Raw genomic sequence first — 18,948 nt, forward strand, 5'->3', positions numbered from 1 at the left:
CCCAGATTTTTCATTCACTTTCCCTCTGTTTTGCCCTAATTCCCCTGTTATATATACCCTCTGGTTGTTCACTGTAGGGGGGGGATTTTTGAAAAAAAAAAGGGGTAGGAAAAGGGTTGGATTTTTATTAGGCAAAATACTAAGGAGAGTTCGAGGAGAAATATTTTGAATATACAATACACCTCGAAAATAGAGGGACAATAGTTTCAGTTTTGGGTTCATTTTTTCTTTTCTGCCCAGATTCCTTAAATCATTGTTCGGGCTCAATTTGGGTGGTGGAAGCCCATCGCCTCCTGCTCGTTCGTCCCAGATTTGCTGCTCCGAAAGAGGTAAAATCTTTTCTAAGCTTTGTTCTGTTCAATTCCTAGTTACTCTATGTGTGCTGTTTTAGATATTCTTAATCATGTTTTGGTCATTACATGTTAACATTGTTTATATTAATGATAGAGATTTCCTTTGTTCTTTCTTGAGGTTTTGCTACTGTTGTTATTAAAATGCAATAGAGCTCTCAGTTTATTTCCCTGTTTTCCCATGAAGTTTCCCTCTGTGGTGTAAATGTTGACTATTTCTAATCTATATATCCATTTGTCTGCCTCTTATAACTGACTTCATGTCTGCTCGAAATGTATAATTTGCTTACGAGATTTCTTGTATGATCTTGGCCTCTTTGAGCAGGCCTCAAGTTTAGGACTGTGTTGAAATTTACATTAGCATAAGCTTTTGTTTGCCTGCTAGGATTAGTAGTTTTACCTTGTGGGATCATGTTGTTTCAACTGTTCATTTTTTTAAGCCGTGAAGGCTCAATCATTTCTAAAGGTTTAGCTTTTTTTCGTGTAATTAGTATTTGATACGGGACAATTCTTTTACTTCTTGAAAATGAATGCACCTGCTTGTATTCATAGATAGTTGTCCATCAAATATGCTATTTAGTTGCTAGTGTCTTGGTTTTATTTTATTTTGGTTTTGTTTTTTCCCAGTTAGCGCTAATAGATAGTTGGTTTGAATGTTAAGATTTTGTGAGAGCATTAATGTTATGATATTATTGCATTGCTTTTCCCTTATGTGTTTTAAAATACAATGACACCTTTTGTTAAAAAATAGGATTAAAGCATTGGTTCTTATCGAGTTTCGTTCTTATTTTTTATTAAGGAATGTCTAAATTTCATTTACCAAGTTTAGTAACTTCAAATGTGCTCTCTGTTATAATGAGTTTGAAATCTTTGGACAATTGCCTCATATGTTTTTTTTTTTTTAGAAAAAAATAAAAAATAAAATTGTATATGAGAAGTGCAAATCTATGTAGTGTGGAATACGTGTTTGTTTGTTAGCATGTGGTCATTAATTGATCATATTTAAATCATTATCAAGCGGCGATCTTGGGATGACACATTATTTTATCTATTGTTGGCTTTGTATATGTTTAATCTTAACTACATTATTAGTTGTTTAATGTCTTTTGAGTGTCACATGTACCGATTAGGGCCCATTTCTGTGATATGCCTTGTCTTCTATTTAGATTGTTTAAGTTAAAATGCAGTAGTATCTGAGCTTAATTTTCGTGACTCTTTCTTACATTAAATTAGTGGTTATTTACTTACTTGTTTTCATTTTGTTTCATGTGAAATTTGTCCGAGTTCACCATGAACTCCCATATTTTTCCTTGCATATCGAGAGAGCCATAAAGGCTCAAATGCCACCTCCATTGAGTCAGCCAATCGCTAAAGTCGATGAACAGGTCCCGGAGTTGAAAGGACACGCAATAATTTGGAGAATTGAAAATTGGGCCAATCTTAATTTCAGAAGATTGTATTTTGTTATTTTTTGGGCTTAAGCCCTTGTTATTTTAATTTCATCTTATTAGTATTTAGGACAGGTGGAAGACGGGCCTGAGGCCCAAAGAAATAACTTTTATGTTAGTTTAGGACAGGTGCAGATAACTCAAATGGGCCGGAGGCCCAAAACAAAAAATGGGCCCAAATACTGGTCCAGGCGGACAGAAACCAGATTTGGGTCCAACTCCCTTTCCCTCTTTATTTTATTATACTTGTGTACTTGTTAATATTTGCCGCTAACCTTAAGGTCGAAAAATTCAAATCCCCGCGAGACGTTCATTTTGACTTAACAATTTAACTAAACCGATCATCTCTTACAAAACTTAAGTATAAGTTTACAAAATATTTCGCTTAGATGAATATTTCTGCATATTATTTAAAATGGTCCTAACTAACAAATAGTTCAAATTTTGCAAGTTAAACTAAGTAAAAATTATTTTAGCCAAATAATTAATCGTCGGATAACCGCATTAGCGGATATTCTAGGTGCTTTAAAAACCTTCCTAGAATATTAATAGGAACCTCGAACTCCCTTAATAGTTTTCAATAGATTTACTGTTTTAGTCTTTTGAAAATAATAGTTTTCTTGATTTTTCTTAAAAATTAAGTGGCGACTCTAAAACCAGTCCAAAATATACTTTTTAAATAAAACAAGAGGCTAATTGTATTTGTATAACTGTCATATATATATATAAGCGACGTAATTACAACTAAAATTAAGTTGCGAGCCGTAATTAATTCAAACTATAACTATGTTAGCTAATTAACTAGTATATGTTTTCTTATCCGCATAATTTTCTCTTATTTTTATTTTAACGAATACAATGTTTGGAGAGATTGTATGATTTTCCGTTACATAATTTGAATGATAAATCACCCAAAAAAAAAAGGAGAGTAAAGAATAAAATAGAATTATTTTATGAAATAATAAGTAAAGAACACAATGAAATTTTTTTTAAGATAACCGATCACACCAAAATGAAACTTTTCCTTGTTACCTAACAATGAATTTAAATGATACGATACAATTAGATTTAAGTAACAATCAAAACAAACATAATATTTAAACTGACAATATAATCCAAAACAATGGTTTACAACTTACAAGTTACAATAAACCATCCGAACAAGGTGTAAGTTTATAGACATCTAATTATCTTTATTCTTTTTAAAAATTCTTTTCAGATTATGAATTTGTTATGTAAATAACATGACAAGAAAATGAATTTTGCAACACTTAACATATCTTTAATTTAAGACCACAAATTTAAAAATCTTATTTATTTTCTTAAATTTCTTAAATTGAAAAGTTTTTTTTTTTTTTTTTTTATTAGGTCTTTGTGAGTTGGCATTATTATTTGAATACCCCAATGGAAACTTTAAGCACCACTGAACATGACTCTATTATTAATAGTACTCAAGTCCTAGTCCTAGCAAATAAAAGTGCATTGACTTTAAGCATTCACTAGAACCTTTTTTTTAAAAAATAAACACCGCCCACTTAATCCTAATTTTATTTTTATTATACACTAATAAATAAAATAATGAAAATGATATATGTATTAGAATAGAAATTGTATCCCGTATTATAAATGTCATAGTTTACCATGACATATGGTTGAAAATACTATCAAAATAAAGAGAAAATATTATCGGCTAATACACGTATTATTTTTCCTAATATCTGGTATCAAATGACTCCTTAATTATATATTTTATTCAATATTATTCATATTTTAATATAAGAAATCAAACGATATAAAATAATATCAATATAATGAATTTCAACATTATTAATATATCTTTCTTTTTAGTAATAATATTTTTATAAATCCTATCAGACCGATTCGTAATTTTGAGAGTAATAATAATAGTAATACAATGTGAAAAGTGATAAAGCTAAAAAAAAAAGATAAGCTATCACCAATAAGGATTGTGGTGGAGAGATAAATACTCTGTCATCCTCAACTAAATGTCTCGAATTTGAGTTCTCTTAGGTGCGAAATCTCCTTTGTTAAAGAACATTTTACTCCTTAATATAAGACTTTCTAACGCGAATTTAAATTTATTTGGGCTCGAGAAAAAATTATCAACCGTTTGTAAAGCAGAGTGACAAGCTGTACACTACAAAAGAAGTGGGGTACGACACCCACCGCCCACCTTAATTTATGACCCTAATTTAATGGGCAACAAACAACATATAGAATGTAAACTGGTTCACTAAAAAAGATGGTTGTGTACTTAAACTTTATCATAATCTTGTGAACTCGGAGTGGCTATTTCTGAAAGACTTTCGATTCAAGTAAAATAATTCAAAGCAGTTTCATAAAGGAATCATACGAAATAACAATATATGAGGTATAGAGAGGATAAAATACACGCAAACCTTAAAACTATTTCATAGAGATAAAGATGTTGTTTTCGAAAGACCCTCGATCAATTATATGAAATAAATGTTGTTTAATTAAGAATAATTTAATGAAAATACTTCTTAGCTTTCTAAGAATGAGTAACTTCTTAAAAATCGAATGTGTGGAAACTAAAAACATCATATGAATCGTAGAGAGTAATTAATTACTACTAAGATCAAGCTAAAGGACCCCATTGGTAGGTCAAGATTATATAATGTTTTTGGCGGGGTGATAATTTTGAAATTAAAGTCAATAAAAAGATTGAATTTTTATTTTTTTATTTTATTTTATTTTATTTTTAAAAAAAAACATTCTCAATCATTGAATAATTCCGACCATGTTATGACAATTTTATCAATCTAGGCCAATAGTATATGTTTCTTACAAAATATATGATCAATTAATATATCTGCTTTATAGTGGACCTAGTAATTCACTTTTTTTTCTTAACTAGTGTTTGGCTCTCATCACTTGGCATATTCCACCACTTTCAAGAAACCATATCCACTAAAAAAAATGTCATTTCATGAAGAGTTTTGTTACTCTGTTTTAATTTGTTTGTCACATTTTGATTTGATACGATATTTAAAAATTGAATAAATTAATCTTGTTAGCTTATCAATTAAAGGTATAATAGATGTAGTTGGTAGTAGAAATTAGTCACAGTGAAGGTAATGACTGATAGTGAGGATAGAGGTGGAGGTGATGGTGATGATCGAAGAATGTATAATAATAGTTGATGGTGATGTTAGTTGTGATAAGCAGAGTTTGTTGGTAATAGGAGTTGACAATAGTGGTGGTGGAGGTGCGATAACTATAGAGACAGGGTGGTGGTGCCAATGAATTTAATTATAATAATGAGGAAAGTAAGTGTGGTAACAACTGACAGTAGTAGTTAGTAACTCTGGTGGTGGTTGTGATGATAAATATGATTGATGGTAAGATGACAGTAATAATGGTGGTAACAGTAGAGTGATGATGAATGTTATCCCCATAAGAACACCTCTTAATATTACTAAGACTCTGTTCTAGATCAATAGATCTTAATGATTAAGACATTTTTAGACCAATTAAGTGCTTAAATATTAATGAAAATAAATGCGCTTAATGACCTAATGTATAAATCATTCAAATTCAGACATTCATTAAGTGCAAACAAATGATGCCTAAATTCCTTTTCAATTATCATTTTGAAATTCAAGTTCACCTCAACTTTCAAATATCACGTTTTAACTTGTAGTAATTAGTTCGGCAAAGTCCAATAACTTAGACTCAAACCTTGTATTTGCATTGAAATTTTTATTATATATATATATATATATATATAAATAATCTATTTAAAACTCGATAAACAAAAAGAATTTGAATTTATAACCCATAAACTAAGGATGGTTTATTCATTATTTTCCAAAGAAATCAATGGAGCACACTCATCAGCCCAAACATCCAAATTTGGGCTAGAAAAAAAAGGGGAAAACCCATATTTGGATCCATTATTTACAACAACCCGATTTTGATCTTCGAGTCAATGCCATACATGTGGCAAACTCTGTGCCAATCATTTATTCATTCTTGAGACATCAGAACCCCCTCGGGTCGGGTTGGGTTATGTCATGGTGCATGGGTCCATCAAGTAATTGGAGATTATTATTTTTTGACATACACCACCTGTGGGACCTAGAAAAAAATAGATTGACTTTTCATCTCATCTTCGATAACGGGAGCCGTTGATTTGTGAAGGGATGATTGAGATCCCTCGTCTAGAAAGTTCGTCAAGAACGCCCTCCGTGGAAGGAGGTTTTAGGCCCAAAGGAAGTGGTAACCATGGTTTGGTTATTGCCTCCTTTATTACTTTATCAATCACCTCATCCGCCTGCACCACAAAATTACAACAAAAAAAACTTAAGAAAAAAAAAATCAATCTTAAAAATGTTTTAATTTTTATATTGGAAACGTAAACTTTTTTTTACACTATCAAGTTACTAGGAAATCAACAATCATATCATATATTATTATAAGTGGGAAGTTCCAACATTCAAAGTTGGATTACCATTTTGCCCCTCCACTAAATCAAAATAAAATTAATTAATTTATTAAATACTAATATTTTAATTACATAATGGTGGAATATGAAGTCCAACAACTACACTTCAATAATGAATGACTCTTCCAATTCAGTGACTCCTTGAATTTTGAAATCAAAATAAAATTTATGTATCATGATTCAATGTGCTCCATTAATTTGGTAGGTGAAAAGACAATCAAAATCACTGTAAATATCAGTAAATTGCTTCCTAGAACATCATATTCTTTTCTTTTCTTTTCTATCATCTACTGTTCTCTTTTCTTTTTCCTAGGTAATGATATAGATACATGTCGTCAAAAAACTAAGGAGAAGAACAGATAGCTTCATTTTGAAATTAAATAGAGAAGTTTTCTTACAATATAGTTCAAGTGTTAAACTTAGAAGTATAAGATTCAAGCGTTAAAATTAGAAGTATAAGATATGACTTAAATATTCCTTTAGATCTTTTTTATGTTAGCTTATGATTTTGAGTTTTTCTTTTCCATTTTGGAATTAAGGTATGCTTGTTCAAAATAAATTTGGTTTGCAACCCATATTTTTATGTAATTCTATATCATTTTGCATTGTTATGAAAAAAAAATTCTTTGTTTTTGTGTTATTATACTTTTAAGTGTTACTTAATTATCAAAACTTCTATCAATACATGATGAGTTTGATAATACTTGAATAGTTTATGCAATATGCTTTTGTTTAAATACAAGTAATTTAAATAAAAATTGCTAAAAGATTATTACTTTGAATGATAGATTTTGATTGTGTTACTTTGTCGTCTATCTAACATAGTGTTGCGAACACATACATATATTGTTCATTTTCACCCATTTTGTTCCATGTTTTATTTTTCTATAATTTATACAATATGAAATTTAACAATTTAATTTTCAAATAAAAATGAGAGTTACATTTACATTTATGCGACACTAAGTCTAATAGTTTTCTTAAACATAAGTATTATTTATTAATGGTAGCTTTTCGTAGTGTTATAATTCAAATTGTATGATGACAATTTTGCTTTTGGACATTTTGGTTGTTTCTTTATGTTATCCTGCGACACTCAATTGTTACTACTAAAGACTATTCCTCAAATTAAAATCATGTAAACAATATTATGAGAATGGAGTAATTAAGCTTCATTTTGTTTAGATTTTAGTAATATAAGTTAACAAGATTATTATTATTATTTTATTATCATTACTCATATATTTTTATAAGTGGGAACAAAAAAAGTTGAAAGTTGAAATATCAATATATCCCTATAAAATTGAGTTACTACAATAATGCCATTAAAAAAAGCTACTCTAAATTAAAATGTTATAAATATTTTTTTAATTATATTTAGATAGTAATTATATAATATTATAGTATACAACTATAGAAAACCCAAAAGTTGTAGTAAATACTATTCATACCATTAATAATAAATCAGTTAATAGTAAGAGACTATATACATTTAACCATATGTCATTAGTATATGAATAACTTGGATGTTTAGGCTTCTCCTTATAGATCGTGAAACATGTATTTTGAATTCTCATAGACTTAATAATGTGTATTTACTATTTCTTGAACTTTGTATCACTTCTTTAATACTCTCTATGTCCCTAATTACTTGTCCACTTTTGAATTGACACACCTATTAAAAAAATAATGATTTACATAGTGAGTTTACCATTTTACCCCTGCTAATTATGAAGTGGATGAATTAAAAACTTAAGAATTTCAAAAAGCTCTACATTTTTCAAAGTAATTAATTGAGGGTATAATAGGTAAGAAAAATTGTCCTTTCTTGATTTGTCAAAATTGACAAATAATTAGAGACAACTAAAAAAGGAAAAGTAGACAAGTAATTAGGGACAGAGGGAGTACTTTATTATGTTTATTTAATGTCAATCTTGAATTGCTTCATCTTCCAATCTTTATTGCAATATTAACTTTTGAAATGTCAATGTACATGTAATCAATCAAGGATTTATTTTCCTAATAAAATATACTCAACCTTTTCATTTATTTTCTCCATACACAGAGTTTAGAAGTTATAATTATGATTTGGCAGAATTGAGCTTTTGATGATTTAGTAGTGAACCAAGATGGGGATGTAATCCTGGTTGCCTAATAGATGCTGCTTCTTGAAAAGGTATTTAGTGTATGAAATGAAGTTTTTTGTTATTTTCTTGTTGCATCTTTTAACCAAAATAAAATTACATACTTTTGAATAAACCTAAAGATTATGTATCACATTCTAAAGATAATGGAGTTACTAGACATGTATACATGAGAATAGCATGGTTGCCTCGAATGTGGTGCATCATTATTTATATACTTGTGCCTTTTTTTTATTGGTTAAAAGCAAGTTAGTCCTATTTAGATGTTTTAATCATTTTTTTAATACTATAAGTATCAACGCTAATTCTATGTCAACAACTTCGATAGTGTTAGATGTTGTATTATCTTAATTAGTTTTACATAGTTCAACATTTCCTATTTCATGAACTACTCCCTCCGTTCTTTTGTAGTTGTTACTATTTTCCTTTTAATAGTCAAACGATTCAGATGTATTTTTCCATCATATTGATATGAAAAAAATTGCAATTTATAGTACTTTTCGTATAATTTTTGAATATCTAAATTCTTATTTCAAAATATCAAATTAGTGTAATCTAAATTAACTTTAGAAATTAGTCAAATTGACTCTCAAAAAATGTAATATGACAACTAAAAAAAGAAATAGTGGGAGTAATAACTAAAATTGTGTTAAAATTAGATGATATTGTTGTGTTTGACTAAACACATGCTTTGTAGAATAATACATTAAATTAGGCATGTACAAATTTTATAAAAATAACAGTTTTTGAAATCATGGATTTGAAGATATAAAATTAGACATGTACAAATTTTATGAAAATAATAGGGGATAAATGTGCAACGCACTCCCAAAGACTAGTAGCTTTAGAAAAGAGTGTACGGGGCGGGTTGATAATCTACTTATGATAAAATGGACCTTAGACCTAATCGAGCCTCGAAAGCTAACATGGTAAGGATTGTCCAAGACATGACTACAACCACTCCTTGAACCAATGTGAGATAATCTATAGTGACAACTAATTATACATAGTGGTTAAACAATATATTCTTTTTTCCCCCGCATTGTAGGTAATTTAGCCATCTATGGGATTACACCGAGTATGTTGTTATATCGTATGTAATTTAGATCCATTTTGGAGATGATTGGTAAAGTTTAGCCCAATACCTCCTTCATTACACACATGTAGTTTAAACACTATTATCAAAAGAGTTCTAGGCCAAGGGTGTGTTCGGTATGAAGGACAATGTTTTCCATGAAAAATGTTTCTAGGAGGATAAGTGGTTTCTTGTTTATTTTCTTATGTTCGGTACGTAAATAAAAAATACTATCCCAAAAGAATTTGTGTGTAATTTAGACAGATATTATGGAAGGGAATGGAGGCTACGAGGATGGGGTGGAAGATGAATTGTGTTGGAGAGAGGAGAAGAGTTAGGACACAATTGATGTGGAATGCTACTCGTGGAACTTGTATTCGTAGAGATAATTTTTTCCAAAAAATTTGACCAACCGAAAGGGAAAATGAAACTCAGTACATGTATATACATAAAGAACTTTGTTGATCTGAAATAGGATCTACAATATATGAAGATATCCATAACAATCCTAGTTGAGACAATCTTACCGGGTGAAGATCAAACGACTTCTCTAGCATGCTATATCTGTTATGCATTCCGTGGGGCCGATACACTCCAGCATTCTGCAGAATCCAACCCGACGTGCCATTAAGAACTCAATCCAAGAGAGCATTCACATAAAATAGCTCAAGAACATTGCTAAACAGAACATATATCTAATGGGCGCGATAATGCCAATGTATTCACCTGAGGATATGATGGATATGATCCAAACTGCGGTGACATGACAGGGGAGCCCCATGTATCAGCATGCAGCTGCATTATTAGAAAACATAAGTTTTTTAGGTATGGTATTTCTTAGACCTATAGTATCTTGTGAAATGTTTAACATAGGCATGTCACACGGTCAAACTCAGAAGGTAATTAATAGTTCTGCGAAGGACGAAAATTGTTTACCTCTGGACGAGGTGTCCAGTGCCAAGTCTCTGCAGGCTTCCATCCCGGATAGTAAGGTGAACCCCACACTTGTAAACCGTTCGGATAGCTTGCTGGTGGTACCCAAGCAGGATAAAATTGACCACCCGGGGCAACATGATTAGAATGATATGGTGGCAATGTCATGATAGGTTTATGAGGATAGTAACTTCTTTGTACTGAATCTATAGGTTGCGGATGAGGCCATCTTCTTTCTACTTCCTTTGGCAAAATTTGCCTTCGATGCATTCTGTATTTCTGCTTGGAAATCGAAAGTCAATACTATGGTTAAGCGGAAAGATATGTCAACTTCCAACTTTATTGTAGCACAACTGTTATACTACATCTCCTCGCAGGATATGTGGTCAAGATTTAGTACTATATTGTTTTCCGAAATGTTAGAACATTTATATTAAGATATGAAAGAGCAGAACTCACAAACCTGGAGATGGCTAGCTACGTTATGTCTTGTTAAGCCCTCTACTTTCATCAGGTCCAGTATTCGAGAAGGAATGGCTTGATCTATACCGAGTTGCTCTACTGCTTGAACAAACTTCTTGTGTAGTTCAGGTGTCCAATCTACCTGAATCCAAAGGAAAATATCAAACTTATTCCCCTGAAACATGTGATTCAAACTTCCGAGAATGCAGAATTATTTAACCTCCGGCCAGTCAACTATATTCAAGGCTGAAATGACCGACAACCATAGCTAACGTGCTATACTGATACCATATGTCAGATTCATACACTGTTTGAGAAGTTCAAACTTCGAGATAACAAAATGAGCTCCGTATTCATCTTATAAGCAAAATCCTGAAAGCTCCACTACAATTGATAAGTCATAGACAAAATGAAACTTGAAGAGGATGTTCAGTGATATCCATGAACTTCTCTAAGAACTTAACAGTTCATAAGGTTAAATTGAATAAAGCAAGATGAGAAAGATGCACGCAACGCCACATCTAATATCTGCATCTCATCCCTTTTTTTCTAGAAAGAAGAGATACATAACGAAAGATTACATGACTGATGAGCTAGAGCAGCAATCAAGAAGCTTGTTTTACGAATGCATGCAGAACTTATGCAACCAGTAAACAAAACATAATGACATTCTTGGACTAAAACATTATGGAACTTTGAACACATAATTACTGTCATTATTTGTCTACGAAAACGAGGAATCATTTCTTCCATCTTACCTTCATCTTCTTCTTATTGGATTTAGTCCCATTTGAACTATGGGGACCAGATGCTTTACTAGGTTCAGCAAAATGACTAATGCTTTTGTCAGGGCAGTCATTACTTTGTGAAGAGGTAGCAATATCTGTCTCCGTCTTTTGATCAGGAGATGAAACATTATCCTCTTTCAAAATAATCTCTCCTTGTTGCATAGTAGGACTTGTTTGGACATTATTCTCAGCAAGTGAATTGTTATAAGTAGTTTCGACGGATTTAGTGTCACCATCATGTTCCCCACTGTCTTGGTCAGTTGAGAAGATAGTATGATCATGGCAGTCACCATCATCGACTGACCGCACTCCTTGTTTCAATTGTGGGGTTGAGGGAGCAGGGTATTTATCACATCCCGATGACTGTTCGGTATTGCTTTCTGCTACTGCAGTGAGAGGTTCTGTTCCATTTGAACTTTTGTCATCGGCTTCACTCTTTGCTGGTTGTAACTGCAGCATTGAGAGGAGAGATTCTTTTACCGGCTCAAGTGATTTGGACACATCCTTTCTAGCATTGAATGCCTGTTGCAACCAAATAAGATCAGGATTTCCTTTTCATATAATAGGCAAGCATACTGATTTGAAAGAACATAAGCTGATCGACTGAAGTTTCGATTACAAACCTTGTGAACTACATGCTGCCATATATTTTTGAGTTTATCATCTGACAATGGTTTCTGAAGGAACTCAACTGCACCTAGCTGCAAAATATCGAACCACATTATTTACCAGAAGCAATTATCATCAAATGAAAATATGACCCCCAAGATCTCACCGCAATACACTTCATCATTGTACTAAGAGAATGAATATTTGATGTCACTGCACGAAGTAAACGAAGCTCTCTTAGACATGTTTAGCATTTAAAACATAGAAGACCACTAATGAAACTGTTCTAAACACAAACAAAGGGAATGAAAGAAAACCAAAGATCTAACTAGATAAAGCAAGGATTCATTCCCATCCAAACAAATTTGGAACACATGAATAAGTTCTTTAATACGTTACAAGTTCAAAGACTTAGAGATTCTAGCAATTCTAACTCCGCCAATATTATCATATCTGCTCAAACTAAGTTTAGTTGCAAATAACATCACTTATATTTTCGTAGGTTTAGCACTCACTTATAGTAGGTAGGTCTTTGGCACTTTCAAGAAATCGGAGAACCCCATCACTGTTGCCTGCACTTACCTGTGTCAATTAAGAGACAAATTCATCAACAGTTAGAATAACATTTCGGCCTGTGTTCACATTTTGTTGATCGACTACTGTTATAGCTGCAGAAAAAATGATGCCTAAGTTCCCAAAAATGAAACTAGTACCTCCACAATGGCAACATGAAAGCCCTCGGATTTGCTCAAGATTGCAGTCAAAGCTTCGCTCTCATTGCAGAACGAGTAGACTGCAATTACATGGTGTGTTATAACACGTGAATATGATAATGACCTTTCGTGAAGATTCACAAAATGAAATAAATTCAAGACCTCTACAAGTGTTACAACAAATTTGACCAAAAAAAACAAGCTAAGGACTGAGCAAAATGTCACCCCTAAGGCCCTAACCATATAATAAGTTTGAAGCTTCAAAAAAGCTACTTATATTCTGCTAGTCACATTACTTACAAAAGTGATTCAGAGCATTCAACAACTAGTAATTACCCCAAAATTTTGAAACACCATAAATACATACTTCCTTGTATCAATTTGTTCGTCTTCCTGTCCTTTTTAGTCCGTTTCAAAAAGAATATTTCTTTCCTTTTTTTTTGACAACTCTTTAATTTCAACTTTCTACATGGTATGTTTAAGGACATTTTGATACAATTCACATATCTTTAGTTTTAAACCACAAGATCCAAAAAACTTCTTTACTGTCTTAAACTCCGTATCAAGTTAACCAAACAAACAAATTGAAACAAGGAGTATAAACTTGCAAGAACCATAAAAAGAAAGTTAAAATTCTATACTGTTAGAGTATCTCTGCAGCACACCAGGAAAAGGTAAAAGTATGAATCTTGAATTACTTAAATGCTTTTCATCTTAAAATAGAACTATTTCCATTTAGTAGTAAATGTAAAGTTCTTTCCACATATAAGGAGAAATCAACAAAGAAACAGACCAAGCAATGCACAATTAACTTGCAAAAGTGAACTTCTGTACCAAAAGAAGTAACATAGAGGGTTAAACACCAGGTGCGAGTAAGTATTTTTCGACTTTGTTACAACTACTTACCTATGTAGTCCATTTTCTCAAGCCTTGATTTCATCTCAGCAGCAGAGTTGCTGTCTTCATCAAGAAGTAGGACTTTAAGCCCCTTTGGGAAATCATTCCAACCCAATAATTCATTCTCAATGCAAATCATTTCTAAAAAGGCATCCTTTTTAAGACATCCAAATTAGTCCCTCCAAAACATTCACTTTTTCATCAGTCATTAACTATTCAATCTGCACACCCAAAAATGAATTCCCCTCAGACATTAAAATAACAACAACATATTCAGTATAATCCCAAAAAATGAGGTCTGAAGAGTGTAGAATGTACGCAGAACTAAGATAGAACTAAGATAGAGAGGTTGTTTCCTATTTACATTAAAAAAATAAATCTTTAGAAAAAAATGTCACAGAATCAACAGAAAACCTAAAAAAAAAAAAAAGATCATCTTATTCTTTTTCCAACAAACCTTATAAAGCTTGAATCTTTAACATCATCTAACAAAAAAGGAAAGAGGTAAAGACTGTATTTTTACCTTTAAATAAGACAAAAAACATAAAAGCAACCAAAAAAAAAAAACAGAAAACCCCATGTGAGAGATCTTCAACATATTAACACCAAAAACACCAAATGTGAAAACACAAACATTACAATTTCAAGAAAACCTTAGTTTTCAAAATTAAGTGGAGAAAAAGCACAAGCAAGAAAGTTATTTTTTCTAGATGCATGAACATGTAAAGAAGAATCATAGTGATACATACAATGCATGTAAATTCAATAAGAAATAAGTATTACTATAGTATATATTTTATATGTATACCCTGTATCTCTTGGGAAATGAAGAAGACTTAGCTCATTTGTTCTTGTTTTTTTTCTTCTTCTTTTAAAGGGTCGTTTGTTGATTATAGTTAGGTGGGTCGAAAGAAACAAGATAAAAGGGAAGGGGGTCGGGTAGGGGTTTAGGGGAGACAATGAGACTGTTGAAACAGAGATAAACAGAATTCAAGAAGAGAGAGAGAGAGTGGTGCGGGGAGTTGAATGTGCTTTTTAACTTGACTTTATCTGATATTTAGATATGTTAATTTTAGTGTGCATAAGTGTAGATACATGTGTCCTACCTGATAATGTGTTTTCTATTTGGTGTCCTACGCGTGTTATGCCACGTAAGATGCATGTATCTACTTATTCAATTTTATACAAATATAAATGGCTATTTATACAAGCTCAAAATTGCAGTCTACAGGGCGTAGATATCAGCTCAAGTCAAATTAAATGAAATATTTACGCATTATGCTAATATGCATCAACTTTCGATATTACTTCCCACATCGTATTCTCTATTGAAGTCATTTTCGTTGTGTCCTGAATATTCTCATTTTTAATCATATTTATATTAACATAACCACATATCTATTATAATATTCTTATCTCTGTAATTTTCAATTTCTAAACGTGAGAGTTCTTGACTGACCAACGGTATTGAGTACTCTACCCATACATACAACATAGTTGGAAAGAATTTTTTCAAATGCCTACTTTTAGTTATTTTCTTTTACCTTTATAGAAAGTGAGATCATTATTTGCTAATCATCCTTACTTTTCTAATCATTCACTTTGTATAAGAATAATAGTACCTTACTCTTTAAATGATGTCACAAAAATAACCATCTTAAAATCTAAACAAAAGATTCATCCTTTTTTGCTACCTTTTCTCTCTATTTTTTCCACCTAATATAACTTTAAGATCATGATTAATCTAAATTTTAATAGAAAAAATTGCTATCAATTCATCTATAAAAAAATACTTAGTCTTTTGATAGATTGTGTTGCATTGTCCATCAGAATTTTTAAACTGATAGCATATTTATCGTCAAGCATCTCTCGAAAAAAGTACATACTATCTTTTATTGTATGTGTTCTTTATTATAATTTTCATTTTCAATATTTGAGATTTAATTTTTTTAATTAACGATTAACGATGAAAGAATCATATTTATCGCGTTTGACTTGGTGGTACCGTTTTTCTCGATAATGCAACGCAATCAACTTATACCATTATTTACCATCGAATCAAACTTTTGCATTTATTCTTTTTGCTTTTTATCATTTATGGAGAACATGATTTTCTTTTCTAAATCTCTTAAAACGACATATGTATAGAATTTTTATTTTTTAAAAAAAAAAAAACTTCTCATGGAGGGAAGGTAAAGTAGAAAAAAAAAGTGGTTGAATTCCTTTTCTAAAAGAAGAATGGATCTTATCCTCCATGCAGATTCCCTTCCCCCTCCTTGGTGCAGCCGCGTATAGTTTAGGGTGGTCAATCGAACAGTAAAAAAATTATATTATATATAAAGAAAATTACGAAATATATAAGTTAGAGATTATTTTATATATATATATATATATATATATATATTAATCTTGAACACCCTTAATGAAATTTTTGACTCTATTGAGAACTTATGATTATGGGAATTTTAAATCTAAAACATCTCAACAATTTTCTGAAATTTAAGCGGGAAGTGGAATTTCTGAAGAAATTTTAGAATATGTTGGGAAAAGTTATTTGAATAAGAAAAAAAAAACTTTTTAACAGCTATTGGTTGGATGGTTGTTACATATTGTATTGTATTATGATATTAGTTTAAATATAATATTTGTTTTAATTGTTATTTAAATTATTGTGACGGATTGTTAAATTCATCGTTATGTGATCGCATTGTTACCTTCTTTTTTTTTTCTAATCTTGTCTTTATTTGTTATCTGATAATCTTATTTTATTCTTTAATTTGTTCTACCTTTCTAGTTTCTATGATAACTGTACTTTGTATCCTACTTTTTTCGTAAGTTTTCTTTCAAAATTATTAGTATCTGACATATATAACGGCGAAAAACGATACGGTAACAACCATGTTATTAGTTTCACTCAAACTCACAGAAATAAACGTACAATATTCAAAAGCTAAAAGGCTCCAGTTTTCTTTTTAAATTAGTTCTCTATCACTTATGTTGTTAGCAAATCACAAGATATTATCTTCAATTTATCTATTAATTAATTCACTCATTTTTAATTTGAAATATACCAGTTACCAAATTAATTAACTCCTCATTTTCCCCTATAAATTTAAATAATATACATCGTTAACATAAAATATATATCTTTATATACCATCAAATCACATTTACCTGTTACACCGATATGACCTATCTTATTTTTGTTATTAAAATTCATGTATACGACTTGTGCTGATATGCAAAACTGGATAAGAATAGAAAATTAATTAATGAAAAAAATTATGGAATTCACGAGCTCACTATGACTGACACCTTTTTCTCACGTGAATTCTTTTACTCATTTCAGCATTAATCCAATTATTCTTTTTTTTTAAAAAAAATTAAATTTTCAATTTCACAAATGTACAATAAAATCTATATAACATAAAAAAGGTAATAAAAACATCGTCCTTTTTAAAAAAAATTGAATGCAAAAAAATAAATATTGGTGGCTCCTTATCATGAATGAGTCAGATGATGTTGTACGCAAAGTTAGCATTAATTTGCAGTGTCGATGTCATGTACAAGGTTTACGTGATCATATTATAAAAGATTATAAAATTATAATTTGTGGCAATTTTGATTAGTCGAGTTATAATCTTGCACTTGATTTATTATAAATTTAAGTTCTATTAACTTGAGATTTAAACGGAATTGAAATAGAAAATGATATTGTGTTTGGTTATAATTTTTTCCGAACAATTACTCCAAAATAAGAGAAAATGGACCCTTGATCAACAATTCGAAATACTAGGGCAGTTAGTTTGAACATCTGAATAGTGCACGGAAAAAAATGAGTCATTAGTAGAAATAATATTTTTGAGCCATTTTGCTAGTTGGAGGACATTTTAAAGCCAAACAACACATAACAACGAGGATATTTTTGAGTAAAAACATAATCAAGAGTATATTTCAGTTATTTTGAATAGTTCAAGTATATTTTTAGTTTTTTCCCCTACATAATTTAACGGTAAATTTGTTCTTTTTTTCCTTATAAAAATATCTCTATGTTTATGTCATTAGGAAATAAGGATATATTTAAGCCGATTTAAGTAGGAATATATTTAAAACCCAATTATTAGTGAAAGATAAATTTGAATCATTTCACAAAATGAGGCAAATTTGAATTTTTCTTTTCTCTTTTAAATAAATGAAAGTATATGGTTCAAATTAATATGCAATTATACATGGTGGAAGAATTCATCATATTATTCTACTTATTGCAAACATCCCTCGAGTTTGGTGGGGTCTAGCTAGTCCGTTTTAATTTGTTTGATTTATTTTGATTTGACATAGAATTTAAGAAAATTAAAAAAAATATATTATAGTCTTAAATTAAAGATAGGTCAAATTTTTATTTTGTGATCTTAAACATATCACGTGAAAAGTTAGAATTAAAGAGTTGCTAAAAAAATGAAAAAATTCATTCTTTTTTAAATAGACTAAAAAGTCAAACAACCTGAAACAAATCGGAAGAAATATCAAACTAGTAATTTATTTCCTATCAATTGAAGTCAATCTCCACTCTCACTTTTTCAAGGTTTGGGTGCGCACATAATATGATATAAATTAAAGATATGATTGCGTGAGGATAATATTTTATGTTGCTTTGTATATTTTTGAAAAAATTCGGACCACTCAAGATTAGATTGAGCTCCTCTTGAAAGGACCTTAAATAAAACCATGCAAGCAAATTAGCATGCATATCACATACGAAAGAAGAAAAAATTAAAGCTATTAATAGATTCAACCTAATTGAAAAATGGAAATTACCAACCTGAGTTATAATGCAATAATGAAACTGTTTCATCCTTGATCAAAAGTCTTGGCCTGTTCGAGCTGCAGGCTCCCTAATAGCAAGTGAGAAAAAAAAATAGAAATTAAGAAATCTATTACTTCTCTCTCTATATATATAGTTCATAAAAGTGATGTTTATTTGTGTGATTAAATCCTATACTTAATGTCACGACCCAAACCGTCGTGATTGGCACCCACACT

At 30.6% G+C, this 18,948-nt stretch overlaps 1 protein-coding gene across 1 annotated transcript; it reads right to left on the reverse strand.

The window, feature by feature from the left end:
- Positions 1 to 5,582: 5,582 nt before the first annotated feature.
- LOC125826916 (two-component response regulator-like APRR2) lies at positions 5,583 to 14,837 on the reverse strand. The gene is made up of 12 exons (XM_049506268.1): positions 14,717 to 14,837; positions 13,918 to 14,129; positions 13,012 to 13,091; positions 12,814 to 12,880; positions 12,465 to 12,511; positions 12,313 to 12,390; positions 11,660 to 12,211; positions 10,903 to 11,043; positions 10,443 to 10,718; positions 10,233 to 10,301; positions 10,034 to 10,108; positions 5,583 to 6,116 (listed from the first exon to the last, which is right to left on the reverse strand). Exons 2-12 carry the CDS (start codon positions 14,045 to 14,047, stop codon positions 5,949 to 5,951), a joined length of 1,683 nt encoding a protein of 560 aa, XP_049362225.1. The 5' UTR covers positions 14,048 to 14,129; positions 14,717 to 14,837; the 3' UTR covers positions 5,583 to 5,948.
- Positions 14,838 to 18,948: the final 4,111 nt, after the last annotated feature.

The sequence above is a fragment of the Solanum verrucosum genome, unplaced genomic scaffold (genome assembly GCF_900185275.1).
Source record: "Solanum verrucosum unplaced genomic scaffold, falcon-dt-bn FXZP01000060.1, whole genome shotgun sequence".
In the NCBI taxonomy this organism is placed as follows: domain Eukaryota; kingdom Viridiplantae; phylum Streptophyta; class Magnoliopsida; order Solanales; family Solanaceae; genus Solanum; species Solanum verrucosum.